Raw genomic sequence first — 15,190 nt, forward strand, 5'->3', positions numbered from 1 at the left:
AATGTGGTGCCTTTGTGATGGAAAAGTCTGCTGGCTGGACAATGTCTTATTTTTCCTTACTTTGTAAAACGTCGGATCCTCTCACTGCATGTTTCTGCAAGACGTTGGTGAGATGTGCTTTTGGGGGGCGCCCCTGCTCCCCCACAGGTAGCGAACTGAACACGCAGTTAACACTTTAGGGAAACGATGTGCAGTGCTTTACTGCATCTGGTGTAAGTTTCTTGCAGCACTCCTAGGTCTTTTTCCAGTTGTTACTGGCGTGGAGGGCACGGCCGGAAGAGGACATTGTCAGAACGTTGAACGAGTGCTGCTCGCGCAGCGTCCTGCAGCGTCCCGCGAATAGACGCCGCGGTTCCCTTTGCCCTCAGAGGGGGTAGGGTCGGCTCTTATAGGGCACTAATGTTTTACGACACGCAGTTTTGTCTTCATCCGTGAAACCAGCGCTTAAAAGGACGGAAGCATACAATACCTCGAGCTCGTTATCTGTTAGTAACACATTCCCGAAAGAGTGATTGCAGGGTGACACAGAAAAAGACAGGGTATTAGCACTACTCTAGGAAGTGTTTAGAGAAAGAAGCACGCGCTTAGAGGTTTAAAGTCTTTAATTAACGAGCACTATAGATTATGTAGTTCTCGAGACTGGTCAAATGGTGTGAATAACAAGCGCGCGTGCCTCGCGCTGGAAAAAAACAAGTTTGGCAGAAGAGGAGGAGGCAGCAGGGGGAGGGGATAGAGGAGGGAGCCTGGGCCTTTTTCTCTTGCGGGAGCAAGCAGGAACCATATGTTAATTGCAACCAGATGGTTTTAAAGCTCGCTCCCGCAAGGGAATTGCCAAACGTGCACGTGTTGCCGTTGAAAGCAATGCAACATGTGCACGTTTTTGGGACACAAACTGAGTCGATTGCTAAAGGTCTTTTTCCTATGCAGTGCATGCGCGCTGCATAGGCGAGACCTAAAAAGGGGTATAAGTATTAGGACCTAAAACCCCAGAACCTTAGATTACTTCTGGAATCAAGAGGAACCTCTGATAAGGAAGACGATTTGAAGAGCTGTGAGGAGAAGTACTGTCCCTTTGCTGTGTCTTGCTTTGCTTGGTTGGCCTGCAGATGCTGCTTCTGCCAAGGAGACGACAAAGACTGGACTTTGTAGTGAAACCTGCTTGAGAAGAATCTCCAAGGGCTTGTGTGTGCTTGCCTCCTGTTCTGAAGTATGAGGGACACAAAGACTTTACCAAAGCTTCCTTTAAATCCACTGCTGGGAGTTCTGACCTGCTAGGTGGTACCAAATCCAGTTCTGGGACCTTAGAGGTTGTTCCTGCTACAGAAATCTGTGAAGAACTGAAGAAACCATCAAAATCGACACTTCGCCCTTCTTGTGGCTGTGTTATTTGACGCTGGACCACCATGTGGGAGAAAATTCCAACTCATGGCACCGTGCGGCCGAAGAATTGATGCAGTGCCTGTCAATGGCCCAAAAACCGCCACACGCTGAGTCCTGTGCACCGATCTCTGAAGTCCAAGATCACTGCACCGACTTCAACGCACGCTAAAAGAATCAACGCATTGTTGGACCACAACTGAAGAAATTGACGCAGCGCCTGTGTGTTCGCTGCCGCATCAACCTCCAGCGCGTCTGGATTTCCATGCATCGCATCCATGCACCAAATCTACATCAACTCTGGGGCTGCAGTAAGAAACTGACGCATCACCTCCCCTCACAGTTAGATATCGACACATCACCTCCTCTCCAGTAAGGAACCGATGCATCACCTCCCCTGCGTGGCAGCAATGAACCGACCCATCACCTCCTCTGCAGCAAGAAACCGACGCATTACCTTTCCTGCATGTAAGGAACCGACGCATCACCTTCCCTGCACCTGTTATGCTTGTGATTTTCGACATATCCCAGGTACTTTGCAACAAAAGTGATGCACCCATAGTTTTCTATGAACAGAACTGTTTTTACCTTTTAAAAGTCATATTTTTTTCATCTGTATGTTGGATTTTTGTCTCTGTGGTCTTGTTGGGGTTAGATAAATTTACTTTATTTTTCTAAACTGGTTTGGTGTCCATTTGTAGTGTTTTCATTGTGTTACTGTGTGTATGTGCAAATGCTTTACACATTGACTCTGAGATAAGCCTGACTGCTCGTGCCAAGCTACCAATGGGGTGAGCAGGGAATATTTTAGGTGTGTAACTCTCTTATCCTGACTTGAAGGGAGGGTCCCTACTTATATAGGGTGCAAGCTCCTGCCAACAAGAGACCCCCCATTTATATCATTGGTTGTCAGCAGTGAGGACTTGCATTTGTACTTGACCCACAGTGATTGATGTACATTACTACTGAGAGCAGACCACTACATACGACATACTGTATTTATTTCCTTGGTCTATTTTTGATCTTTCCATTTGTTTGAACTTAAACCTCCTACTGCATCATTCCTGCATCAAGACCATCATCAGTGGCATTCCTGGAATCAGTTTTTGAGGAGGATGGGTCGGAAACTTACACCATGAAGGAACTGAAGGCAGTTTGCAAAAACCTCAAAGTCCAAGTTAGAGGCCTCACCGAAAAGGAGGAGCTGAAAAGGGCATTGAAGGCCTGAGTAGCAGTCAGAAATGCCAATGGGCATTCTAGAAATCCTAGTGTGGAGGCCGAGGAGCTAATTCAAAGTGTTGATGTGCTTTTGGGAGGGAAGGGACCCTCCAGGCAGCAGTGGTCTATCTCCAGAGGAGCTGGAGGTCAATAGAGAAGCTAGGAAGCATCAAATAGAGCTTGAGAGGCTCAAACTGGAGTCACAAAAGATGATCTTAGACCATGAGCATGGTATCAGCGAGCTGGAGTTAAAGAGTAAATCCAGCACGGATGTTGGCAGCAATTCCTCAGTGCACTCAGATAGAATAGTACACATTCCCAAGAATGTAGGACAAGCGTACCACAAAGGAGAGATGACACACAAAGGTGGTTTCAAGGCTATTAGGCATCTATCCACATGAATGGGGTCCCTGAGAGAAATTAGGAGGCAGGATTGTGGAACCACTTCATGGAGGAGGCAAGGGACACATTGTTAGCATTAAGTAAGGGGGTTAACCTCATCTATCCTGAAATGAAAGAGGCCCTTCTCACCCCGGTATGGTCTCACTCCTGACAAGTACAGGGATCAGTTTAGAGAAGGTAGGAAAACTGATTCCCACACCTGGTTAGAATGTGTAGATTCTTTTTTGCAGATCACTGGATGGTTGGGTGAAGGGCAGTAATGTGACAGATTTTCAGGGGCTGTATAATTTGATCGCATGGAGCACTTGTCTAGTCTATGTTTTGCAGAGCTGCACCACCACTTGACAGATAGTAGGCTGACAGGAAACTTGCTACGGAGGCGGACCGCTAGGGTCCTCAAGAAGGTGTATGGGGGAGACTCCGCCAAAGGCGGGCAGGGTCCCCAGCAGACTAGTGGGGGGGGGATGAGAGAAAAACAAAGGAATTCTCAAAAGGGCCCCAAACTAGTACCTAGGGTAAAGATTCCCGCCCCTCAGGAGATAAATCAAGGGTCTCTTCAGGAAAGCCTGCAGAGATGGGACCCCATAAGTGCTTTGCATGTGACCAGGTGGCCACATGAAGGGGGATCCCAAACGCTGCAGGTGGGCACCACCACCCACCGGTGGGCATTCCAAGGTGTTCGCTAGTGTAGTGCTTGGGAGGATTTCGTCCCGGGATATGGTGGGAACCCTGCAGAAATATAGGGGGACAAAAAGGCTAGAACCAAGTCTGCAATAATCAAAAAACTTTTACATTTCAGGACAGCATGTTAATGACTAATCAAAGAACATTGTGCATACATAATTCATAAATAACTATATCACTATTCAAATGTTTTTTTAGCAAAAATCTTTTTATTTTCATTATATTTGTTATTTTTAAGTATCAAAACATTTTCATTTTATAGTTAACCCCTTCAGTGCCCCACCCTTTCCCCACCCTGTGCCGGCCGTTACATTAGCGGGTGGGGTTTATGACGAGCTGGACTCGTCATGTGCACAGCGCAACCGCGGCCCATGACGAGTCCAGCTCGTCATGGGCACTAAAAAGGTTAAAATCATCAATGCATCAAAACAAAGATACACAAAAATTGCATGATCATATATTCAAAGAAGGTACAGTACAATTGAATTGTGCAATTGATTAAACAATTTGTTTCATTGTATATTTATATACAGAAGCAGAGTCCAGATAGTTCATGGACAGAAAGGAAGGCTGGCGGTAGATGGGAACTATGCTCGTTTCGGCAAGGTGCCTTTGTCAGGACACCGTCTCAACTTTCCCTGCATTGAATATATAATGAGATATTGTCTCACATTTTGTAAGCACATATGTTAATTATTTGTCCTGAATTGTTTTTAAATTTTTCAAACGTTTACTAGTAAATCGTTCTAAATAGGAGTGTTCAGTGTGCCTTGAAGTAATCCATTGGGAAGGGAAGAATTAGGGGAACTTGTGCATTAAAACCACATTCTAGATGTAGAAAATGTAGATTAAAAAGTGTCTATAAACATGCTTTTGGCGAATAGCACCCCCAATGATGTCTCTCTATAAGTTGCAAGTCAATGAATAGAGAAACATGATTAAAAAGACTACCTGTGAATAAAACATGCATGGCTAGTGTATTAATGTTATAGATAGTGTGACATACACAAACTAATATGTGAAGAGAGAGGAAAGAAAGATTAAAAGAAATAATAATCACCTATTCCTGTACAAGTTCCAGAATATATATACAATAGGTGAGAATATTTATTTCTCCCTTCTGGAGCTTTTATTTTTGTACTTGGGGAATAGGCTTGAGCCTAAAACAATGACATATATAACCTAAAGATTATTATAGTCCAATGACTGGATGGAAATTTTGTGCTATTGTGTAGATGATCATAGATAGTTTTTATTATATACCTTTTATTGGGAAAGAGTGTGGAAAAGGGCAAAGATTTACGTTCCACGCGTCTAGTTCAGGCACTTTAGTGAATTCAGTGTTTCACCTTAGTTCTATATCTTTATATTCTTGTGCTGATGCCTGTTGGGGTGTACAGAAAACAAGCAAAGATTGCATTAATCCATAACCGCATGTGGAGAAAAGGAATTTATAAACTAGCCTGTTAAATATAATCCTTCTTATGAGGGTTGTTTTTGAAGAACAGTTTCATTTATATACCTGTCTATTTACGAAGGGTCCCGGTCTTATTAAAAGTGGGGTCCTTTCTTTTTATATTGCACTTTTTTCTGAATGGAGCGTGGTATTAATAATCCAAATTCCTATTTTTCGCAATGTTCGACTTCAATTCTGTGAAGATACATGGAATAGGTAAGAAAGGGGAACATGATGCACAAATGATGCCTTCTCAAACCCTTCATTTATGCATTGATCTCTGGGGACCTGTTTAAATCAAATGTATGGCTAACATACTTACAATTTGTTCAGAAATGGTATCACGTGTTTACTGATGTAGTATGTGATTCCCTCGTCCCTCAGGGTTGGCTTCTACTTATCTGATTAAATCAATAGTAGAGAGTAGTCAATGATAGAGAGAGAACATATGCTTATGATAAGCTTATACCCTAAATATGGAGCGCCTATATATCTTGCGGGGCAAGAAAAAACGGGTTTGCTGGCTTACGCTGTACCGTATGGCCAGCAAAGAATGGGAAACAATCTTACTTATGATTACCACTATCTGTCTCCATGATTGTCCAGTATGTGAGCCACCCCCTGGTATACATGCTCCTCATTTATGTGCTCATTGATTTAAATGGCTCAACAGTCATTATGGATACGGTGCCCCTGATGGGCCAAGTTGTTAATCTGGGGCTGACATAGTGGATAAAGCAAGAAGTGACCGATGGTTTAGCGAAATGAATTAAATTAAGATGATGTGGTCGCACCCTCTTATAGTCATGGATGCGATACTAATCCAGGTTCTTGATCTAAAGTTACCAGTAAAACCGAAGTCAGCAACTGGCGCCGTCCTATAGTGACCAGGTTGTGAATCTAGGACTAACAGTAATGGATGAAACACGAGGTGGGTAGTTGTTGCGAAATAAATTCAAATGATGTGCTCACACCATGTTATGGTTATTGATGCAATGCTGGGCCTAGTACTTAATCTGAAGTTAACGATAAACTGTAGTAGGTTGCTAACGCCGTCCCATGGTGAACAGCAGGTGTAAAATCTTACCTGTATTCGGCCGATGCTCCGTCCATAATGGTGTATGCCTGCTGCTGGAAACTCGCGAGATATTGGCGTGCTGCTATTTATATAGTGCGCTGCGGGGCTACGGCTAGTACGTGAATAGCGTAAGAATGCGTGATTTCATGTCACGTTCACAAGGAGATAAAAGAAGGTATCGGTACTTGATTACACGTCATGTAAGCATGAAGATAAGAGTGGATCGCCTCTTTCTTCACTGGAAGAATGCAAAAATTCTGCCTTCCCACCTTCACCTACAAACCCAAGGAAATCATCTGTGGAGTACCCTAATGATCCTCACTCAGCCCCACCCTCTTCAACACTTAACAGTCAAAATCATATCCTACACCGACGTCACACAACTCATCCTGTCCTCTCCAAAGACTCCACCAAAACCAAGTTCCACAACTGCATGATAGACGTCACCAACTGGATGAAGAACAACTGCCTGAAGCTCAAAAGTTCCCCATGGGATGCACCCTGGTGGCCTTTACAACTCAAACCTTCTCCTACCCCCACTGACCACGCTGGGAACATAGGCATCATTCTGGACAACAAGCTAACCATAACGACTCAGATCAACTCTGTCTGCTTCTTCATCCTCAACATCCTTCGTAAGATATTCAAATGGCTATGCCAAAAAAAAAGACATACCATCACCCAGGCCCTCATCTCCAGCCGATTCGACTATGGCAATGCTTGCCACGCAGTGATAGCAGTTCATCTCCTAAGACGACTACAGACCATATAGAAAGATGCATCCAGACTTGTCCTGGATCTCCTTAGACAAACGCACATCACCCCCTACCTCAGGGATCTCCACTGGCTGCCTGAACAGAAAAGGTGCCAGTTGAAACTCCTAACCCATGCATACAAGGCCCTACACAAATGCGGGCCCACCTCTTTGAACCACCATTTGATCTTTCATCAGCCCACCAGACACCTCTGCTCCACATCCTTTTCCTTTACCCTCACCCCCACATCTGACATAACAGATGCGGGTGTCGCTCCTTCTCCTATCTAGCAGCGAAGACGTGAAACAAGCTACCCTTTCATCTACGGACTTCCCCATCTCTTCCAGAGTTCTGAAAGTCCCTGAAGACCTGGCTATTCGGCTAATCAGCTGGACCCTGCCAGCGCCTGGATACCCTCACGGGTGACAAGAAGTGCTCTACAAATCTACTGATCGATTAATTGATTGATTGAAGTTCAATAAGTGCATCAATACAATAGGTAAGCTGAAATATCTCAGTAAGTTAAGGCGCAACAGAGTGTGATACAGAATTGCGATAGCCACAATAATACAGAAACAAATTAAAGTGAACTGGTGTTCCATAAAGAAACTTCCCTCCTCTCTTCTAAACATGAGTCAAATATAGGGTCATCTATCAAGGGTCTCTAATTCGGGAGCATAGAAGGTGTCAGCATGCTCAGACTTCAGTAGAAATTTTAGAAAAAGGAAATAGGTGTTTAGCATAAAGCTTCACACTTGCAGAAATAAGGCAACCAGAGAGACCTGAACCTCTCTTTGTCTAAAAGGGAACTGCAGTGACAAACTATGTGAACACCAATTTAAAAAGTAAATTGAGACTCAGAAAGTCCTTATTTTCCTTCACACCACCAGGGACTAATCAAACCATTACTCGAGTGCATCTACAACATAGCTCCAATCACCCAATGCATCAAGCTGACACTGTGGTTCTCAACCTTGAACATCTTGCCATCCTGGTACATGATGAAAAGAAAGCCTCATTCGAACATTGTTTCTCCATGTTCACTTCCAAGTCTTCCTCCAAGCCTCTCTATCAGCAGTCTAATACAAATAAACCTTTCTCTAGCTAATGAAATAGAAACCTGCAAGAAAAGGAAAACATATATGGCAAAGCAAAATGCATTACGACTGAGGCCTGTGGTCTGGCTAACTTTAGCTAAGCATTGAATGTGCACTTTGAATACATGGTTATACATGCACACGTGTAACTTGAAAATTAAATGTAAAACATGAGCAAAAGAGTACATGTTAACATATGTAAATATAACTTGAAGTGTAAGTAAAAACGCTAATAAAGAATACATGTTATTATGTTTAAACTGAACATTAGTGCACGTCTATATACCTTGAGTCTCTACAGTGAATACATTTCATTAATATGTTTTTAATACTTAACACACATTAATGAAGTTAAGGCATACTATGAACGTCAAACGCGTGTATATAATTGCATATCTGTGACGTTTAAAGGGGGAGTCTAAATTGTGCAGCTCCAAGGTCAATTTTTTTTAAAGTTTTCTTTTTGGAGTGCTGTGATTGCACGGGAGTCCTGCAAAACCAGCCCGGCCCTCTGAACTGCCACCATAGTCGTGGGTACTGCACTGGCTCCCGCAAGAGTTCAGTGGGATTAGGAAAATAATGTTTTTAAAGTGCAGGGTTTGGTGACCGCTCAGGTTTGGCGGGGTTGCAACCCCCCCCCCCCGCTGTGCATGCTTATGTATGGTAATAAAATGTAACTTTGTGTTAAAAAATCCTAGAAATTCCTTAAAACAAACCAGACGTTAAAGTGAGGTTATAGTTAGGTTTTGTAACAATATCTTCCTTTACATTTAAGCAAACCTTAGAAAGTCACTGAAATAAAAGTTAAAGTGACATTAAAGGTAGATGAAAATGTGAGTATAAACGTGACATTTTAAACTGAAAAAAATCATTGAAATTCACCAGTTATTGTTAACTTAAGAATTCGCAACCTCGCCACGCACCAGTAATGATCTCATATATTTCAAACACTCATGACATGTTTTATGCCATCATTGATAACATGACTGATGATAAATGAAATGGCATTATTGATGACAACACTGTTCAAAATTAGTTTTTTCAGTTAATATATATGTGTGTGTGTGTGTGTGTATATATATACACACATAGATATATGTGTGTGTGCATATATATATATATATATATATATATATATATATATACACACACACACACACACACACATAAATATGCACATACAGATTAACTGAAAAAACAAATGTTGCACAGTATTGTCATCAATAAATATATAAATATATATACCCTGCAGTACCTCAATGTGTTACTAGAGGTCCCGCTCAAGTGAGATGCAAAATCCTTAACATCCATTCACAAAACTTCAATTCTACGAGTGGTTACTAGTGGTGCCTCTAGAGTCCGATATAACTGGAGCCTCCATAAACCTGAAAGGACCTCAAGTCGTTATTAGAGGTCCTTCTTGAGTCAGATGCAAATAACATTAACAAAGCTGAGGGGGGCTTTAACATAAAAATGTGCATACACACTTTTGCTATTTTAATGATCTGTGCTTGTTTGTAAATGAGCCACAATCGTTTATGATAATGAGTCAGTATTACAGATTTCAATAACTTTCAATTTTATTTAAATAAATGATGACACTCCTTACATAGATAATAGCTGTCACTGGTAAATACAAGTGTCTTCAAATGTCTAATATTGGATAACTATTTTTAGGTGGATGTATACATGTTGAGAAATAAAATGCAGTCACTCATAGTGAAGGTATCGAATGGCTGAAGAAGCATAATTAGATTGACATTTAAGCAGCTCTATTGATAAAGAGGGTTGCCTAAAAGATCTCTATAAACATGTATTTTTATGATGAATGTTTTGAAAAACATGAGGCTTGCAAGACAGTTAGGCCAGACCTAAAAAGGAAAAGATACACAATTGATGGTCGGAATGCAGAACAAATCAAAACATTCACTCCCGTTCAAGAGATCTGGGTTAAATCCATCATTCTTTTGCTCACCATGCCTCCCAAGTTTAGACCTGGCCAAATGCAAATCAGTCTTGAACCTGCGCCTCATGGGAACAGTCCAGCCCGAACTGCCAAGCCAAGTTCTCCCTGGACCGGAAACAAGCATCCTAGGACTGGTTTCGGGGTTTCACCCCTCATCAGCCAGGATAGCTTGAAGCCAGTGGCACAGTGAGCCTGGGGCCCACGTCTGAGCATACCTGGTTCATTTAGGGCGAGAAAGAAAAAGGCACACAATTGATGGACGGAATGCAGAACAAATCAAAACATTCACCCCCAGTCAAGAGATCTGGGTTAAATCCATCATTCTTTTGCTCACCATGCCACCCCAGTTTAGAACTGGCCATATGCAAATCAGTCATGACCCTGTGCCTCATGGGAACAGTCCAGCCTGAACTGCCAAGCCAGGTCCTCCCTGGACCGGAAACGAGCATCCTAAGACCGATTTCGGGGTTTCACCCCTCATCAACCAGGATTGCTTGAATCCATTGGCACAGTGAGCCTGGGACGCACGAGGCACAGGGGCAAGACTGATTTGCATATGGCCAGGTCTAAACTGGGGTGGCATGGTGAGCAAAAGAATGATGGATTTAACCCAGATCTCCTGACTGGGGGTGAATGTTTTGATTTGTTCTGCATTCCATCCATCAATTGTGTGTCTTTTGCTTTCTCGCCCTAAGTGCGATGGGTATGCCCAGACTTGGGTCCCGGGCTCACTGTGCAACAATCAAGCTATCATGGCTGATGAGGGGTGAAACCCCGAGACCGGTCCTAGGATGCTTGTTTCCAGTCCAGGGACGACCTGGCTTAGCTGGATGCTTGTTTCCAGTCCAGGGAGGACATGGCTTGACTGTTCAGGCTGGACTGTTCCCATGAGGCACAGGGTCAAGATTGATTTGCATATGGCCTGGTCTAAACTGGGGTGGCATGGTGAGCAAAAGAATGATGGATTTAACCCAGATCTCTTGACTCGGGGTAAATTCCGTCCATCAATTGTGTGTCTTTTGCTTTCTAGACCTAAAAAGGAGGCACATTTGGCCTGAATACTTTTTGTGTGTAAAAAAAGGTATAAGGCTTAAGAGCAATGTGCCCCAATCATCAAACAAGAATTGGCAATGCCAATAGGTCTGACTTTAAAAGAAGGTGTATGGTAATGTGCAGTATTGCAAGTAAATTGCATGGGAATAGATATGTATTTGTCTAGAAGCAAAGAGCTGTAGAATGATGTTAGTGTAGGTTAAAGGGTAAAGTGACAGTGGAAGGGTAAGGTGACAGTTGCACTGTCGAGCTAGACATAAAACTCCATGTAGGTTAATGACTGCCCTCCTCCTATCTGTGCTGCTTCCAGAGAAAACAACATTAATTATCTAGTTATCTAAAACCCTTTAACAGCATCCCATTGTCTTGTGTGTGCCACTGAAAGTTCAAGCTCAGGCAGCTGGAGGACTAAACAAAATGATAACAGCTGGGGGGATGGAAAGCACTTTTTTGTGGAAGTAGACAACTTCTGCTTAATCAAAACATGTATTCACAACTTGTGGGCGGAGCCAAATTCCCACTCTAGTGTTCCTCACATAATTGTCCGGCTACAAGTGCACAGTGCAACCAGGCCATAAACAAGGCTCAGCATTAGGGAGGTAAACACTTCAGCAGCCAAGGGGTTAAGTATTTCGTGCAGAACAACCACTGCGTTTTTAGTATATCTATGAACAGTAAGTAAGCCTAATCAAAGTGTGAAAATCTTTCAAAAGAAGCAAACAAGATAACCCCCCTCGCCCTCGCCCCCTTTCTATAAATAGACTGCCAGACGGGGTCATTTCGGCCGCGCATTCCTTGCTCTTAAACTGTGCTGTGACATTTTAAGGCGCTGGCTGGCTGGCTGGCCTCCAGTGTCACACTCGCACTTGGTCCCCTGGTGTTCTGCAGACTGGCTGCACAAGCAGTCCGCGCTAGCCCAAAAACCTGTTCTCGCGGCCCCCACCCACCCCGGGGCTGAGGCTTATCATCGGCGTGCAGAAACTACAGCTGACAGCTGCTTGAAACGTCAGGTCGCGGCAGACACTGTCCAGCACTTCCCTTTCGAATGGCGGACCTACGCACTGCCTCGTTCTTCGGCCGTATTGTCGCGCTCCCTCGCCGGACCTATGGCTATATTAATCGACATTTTTCAGCGCCGACATCTACGGAAGCCCAGCAGGAGGTACCGTGAACTTTTCCTTACTTCAGAGCCGTGCGCCTGTACGTGAAGCTGCTCGTTCCTGTGCATGCGCACAGGTGGCTTGGGGATCAGTTTGCTTCTGTGAGGTGCAGTTTTGTTTTGCTATTGCCTTTATCTAGCGCCTCATTCCACTGGCGAGGCGCTGGAGTACACGTATCGACAGGTAGCGCACTGCTCCATGGGATCGTTAGAGATTGAAGAGTTTGTTTGTAAGGATACCCCCTTATTCGGAGAGTAACTCTCTACTGTGGCCCTAAACTCCATGCTTTCGGCAGAGTTGACCGTTTTAGTTGCCCGGGACCATTGCACCTAAAAATGCAGACTCCGATTAAAGCCATTTTAAGCATTAGAAGCAGGGCTTTAAGTGGGCCGGGTACTGCCGGTGCTCAGCGCCGGCAGTGCTTTTAAAGCAGGTGGTGAGACGGGTTCCTATCGGGCTCTACATTTTTGCTCTCACCCTCAGGGTGAAAAATAAATCTTAACTCCGGAGCGTGCCGCCCTTCACTGCCTTTATTGTAACTTCAGAGACTCGGTATAGTTCTTTCACCGTCTCAGCATTTCAGAACTGAAGCATTTTCAATGTTCTATATAACAAAACCATAGTTGTTGCTTATTTATCATATGCAACTAGCAACCATTGGCAAAGCGAATAGACTGGCTTGTTGTGGGTGTAATGTTACTTGTTGTATTGTATGTGTTTTCGCAATGACAGAAGCGGCAAATTACCAGTGGGGCTACACATAATGCTAAGCACAAATTGTTAGCTTACTTTTTAAGCCACGCCGTAATTACATCGGCCACGCCCCTTTGAGAGACACCCCCACTCCCCCCAGTTTTTTCATCCCACTTAAACCCCTGACTATATGGAATTCAATTTTTCCCCCCAGATTCCTCCCTTTCAAGATTTCAAAAGTGGCCTTCATGGGTATAATGGCGATCAGACTGCCCCATAGGCAGTTCGGGACAGAACTGGACAGCCAGTGCCCCAAAGAAAAGTAGTGTAATGCGTGTTATAGTATTAGTATTTTGAAAGGACTTTACATACCCCCAGCAAGGCCAAAAGTGCTTTTTGTTACGTGGATAAAATGCTGCTCCCTATCATTTAGTTGGTGCTCTGCTGCCCTAGAAGGACATTGTTTGATGTGGCATAACGGCAAGAGCTGCCGACTTTTTGGAGCTAGGGAACCAGGTTCGAGCCTCGGCGTCGACTCAGCATCCTGTGATTCTGGACAAAATTTCCCATGCCTAACAAAAACAAGCATTGGCATAGCCAATAGGTCTCGCCTTTGGGACCTTATAAGTGTTTAGCCATGCAACAGTTGCAAAACTAAATAGTTATAAGGTCCCAAAAGCGAGATCTATTGGCTATGCAAAGCGGCCGTGCGACCGCGAAAGTGAAAGTGATCGCGATCACGATCAAACATCAAAGCGGCCGTGCGGCCGCTAAAGTGAAAGTAATCGCGGTAAAGCGCGGCGCGCGCGCCCGCGCACATGCACTGTAGCTCTAGGCTGGCCTGGTAGCACTTTTTGAAGCCCTCTCAATAAGAGACCTAATGAATGTGTCCTTGTGTAATGTAACTGGTGCGCATGTAAAGTGCTCCAATACCTTCGGGTTGAGTTTGCGCTTTATAAACCGGCCCCAAATAAGAGCTCCCATTATCTCCCAGGGCACCCTTCAGATGTGTGACGTTGCATGTCATGGTACTGAGAGGCGCCGGCCTGTCCAACACTGTTTCATTTCGGGTTATGCCAGTTCAGCCACTCGGTTTAACAGCGTCCGTCCATAGGGGAGTGGCTGGCTTTGCTGTTGCTCTGAAGTTGGTTTGGCAGTGTGTGGTGCTTTAACCTTAATCAGTTGGAAAATGTTGCTCCTTGATTAAAGCAGGGGGCTGTCAGGCAACCCTGATATAGTCTCTGGCGGCCCAGACATGGGCGGCTGCCAGCGACCTTTCATCTCCTGTACTCCTGTAGGCCTTTCTTGCCAGTAGGAGTACGTCTTCTGATTGTGAGGACAGTCTATTGCCCTTCGGTGGTTACACACTCGGTGGCCTCTTAACATTGACTTGCTCTGTATGGGAGAAGATGCGGAGTCCATAGGAATTCTCTAATCTCACACCGAGAGTATGTATGGGGTCGAATAATTTTGCAAGGATACCCACACCTGAATCTCTTGTAACTGCACAGAAGCCAGAAGAGGGAGGAAGTAATGTTCTTAAAATTACAACTCACCACCAGGCAATATCCAGGGGAGAGGATGTGGGGTAACGGCCAGAGCTGCCTACTTTGGAACTGGGGCGCCAGGGTCGAGTTTCGACGACCGCTCAACATCCTGTGATTCTGGACAAATCACTTAACCTCCCCATGTCTACAAAAAACAAAGAATTCTACCTTATGTAATGTAACTGGGAGTAAAGCGCCCCATTACTTTGGGTCAAGCCGGCGCTATATAAAATGCCCTCCCCAAACAATCAACCATGAAGACAAAGCCCTGGTACCACATCGAGCTCGTTTGAAGGGGGTGAGGGGGGTCTAACAATAATGGAAGCTGTTAGAAGATAATGTTGGGTTACACAAGGAACGCAGGATATATTATGTCCAGGGCACTCTTTGGTCACGATAAGGTCCCCGCCCCAATATAAATATACTGGTTGGGTTCAATACTAAAGGGCTCCATGTTACTTCATTCTGTAACGGAGGGCGTGCCGTTGTGCCGTAAACTTACTATAGCCGTAACCTAGATAGCTGAGCACACAATATTAAATCTCACAGGGTGCCACAAGATATTACAAATGTCAGGGAATATAAAACTTTAGACTTGTTATTCAAGATGCCATACATCTGACACAAGATCAAAAGCTAACAGTACTCACTAAAATATTTCAAACCTATAAAGATCCGTATATTTCAGAGCCTTCATCAGGATC

At 44.1% G+C, this 15,190-nt stretch overlaps 1 protein-coding gene across 2 annotated transcripts in view; it reads left to right on the forward strand.

The window, feature by feature from the left end:
- The first annotated feature begins 12,094 nt into the window (after nt 1-12,094).
- Nucleotides 12,095-15,190, forward strand: part of ATP2C1 (ATPase secretory pathway Ca2+ transporting 1) — an 831,636-nt gene continuing 828,540 nt past the window's right edge. Inside the window, exon 1 of one of the 2 annotated variants that reach the window (XM_085630651.1) lies at nt 12,095-12,248. Coding sequence is in view for 1 of the 2 variants with exons in the window: in XM_085630649.1 (XP_085486775.1) it covers nt 12,132-12,248 (117 nt within the window). In the remaining variant the exon portion in view is untranslated. The remainder of the gene's footprint in view (nt 12,249-15,190) is intronic. The other variant, XM_085630649.1, reaches the window with a different exon arrangement.

The sequence above is a fragment of the Triturus cristatus genome, chromosome 10, assembly GCF_964204655.1.
Source record: "Triturus cristatus chromosome 10, aTriCri1.1, whole genome shotgun sequence".
NCBI classification, from domain to species: Eukaryota; Metazoa; Chordata; class Amphibia; order Caudata; family Salamandridae; genus Triturus; species Triturus cristatus.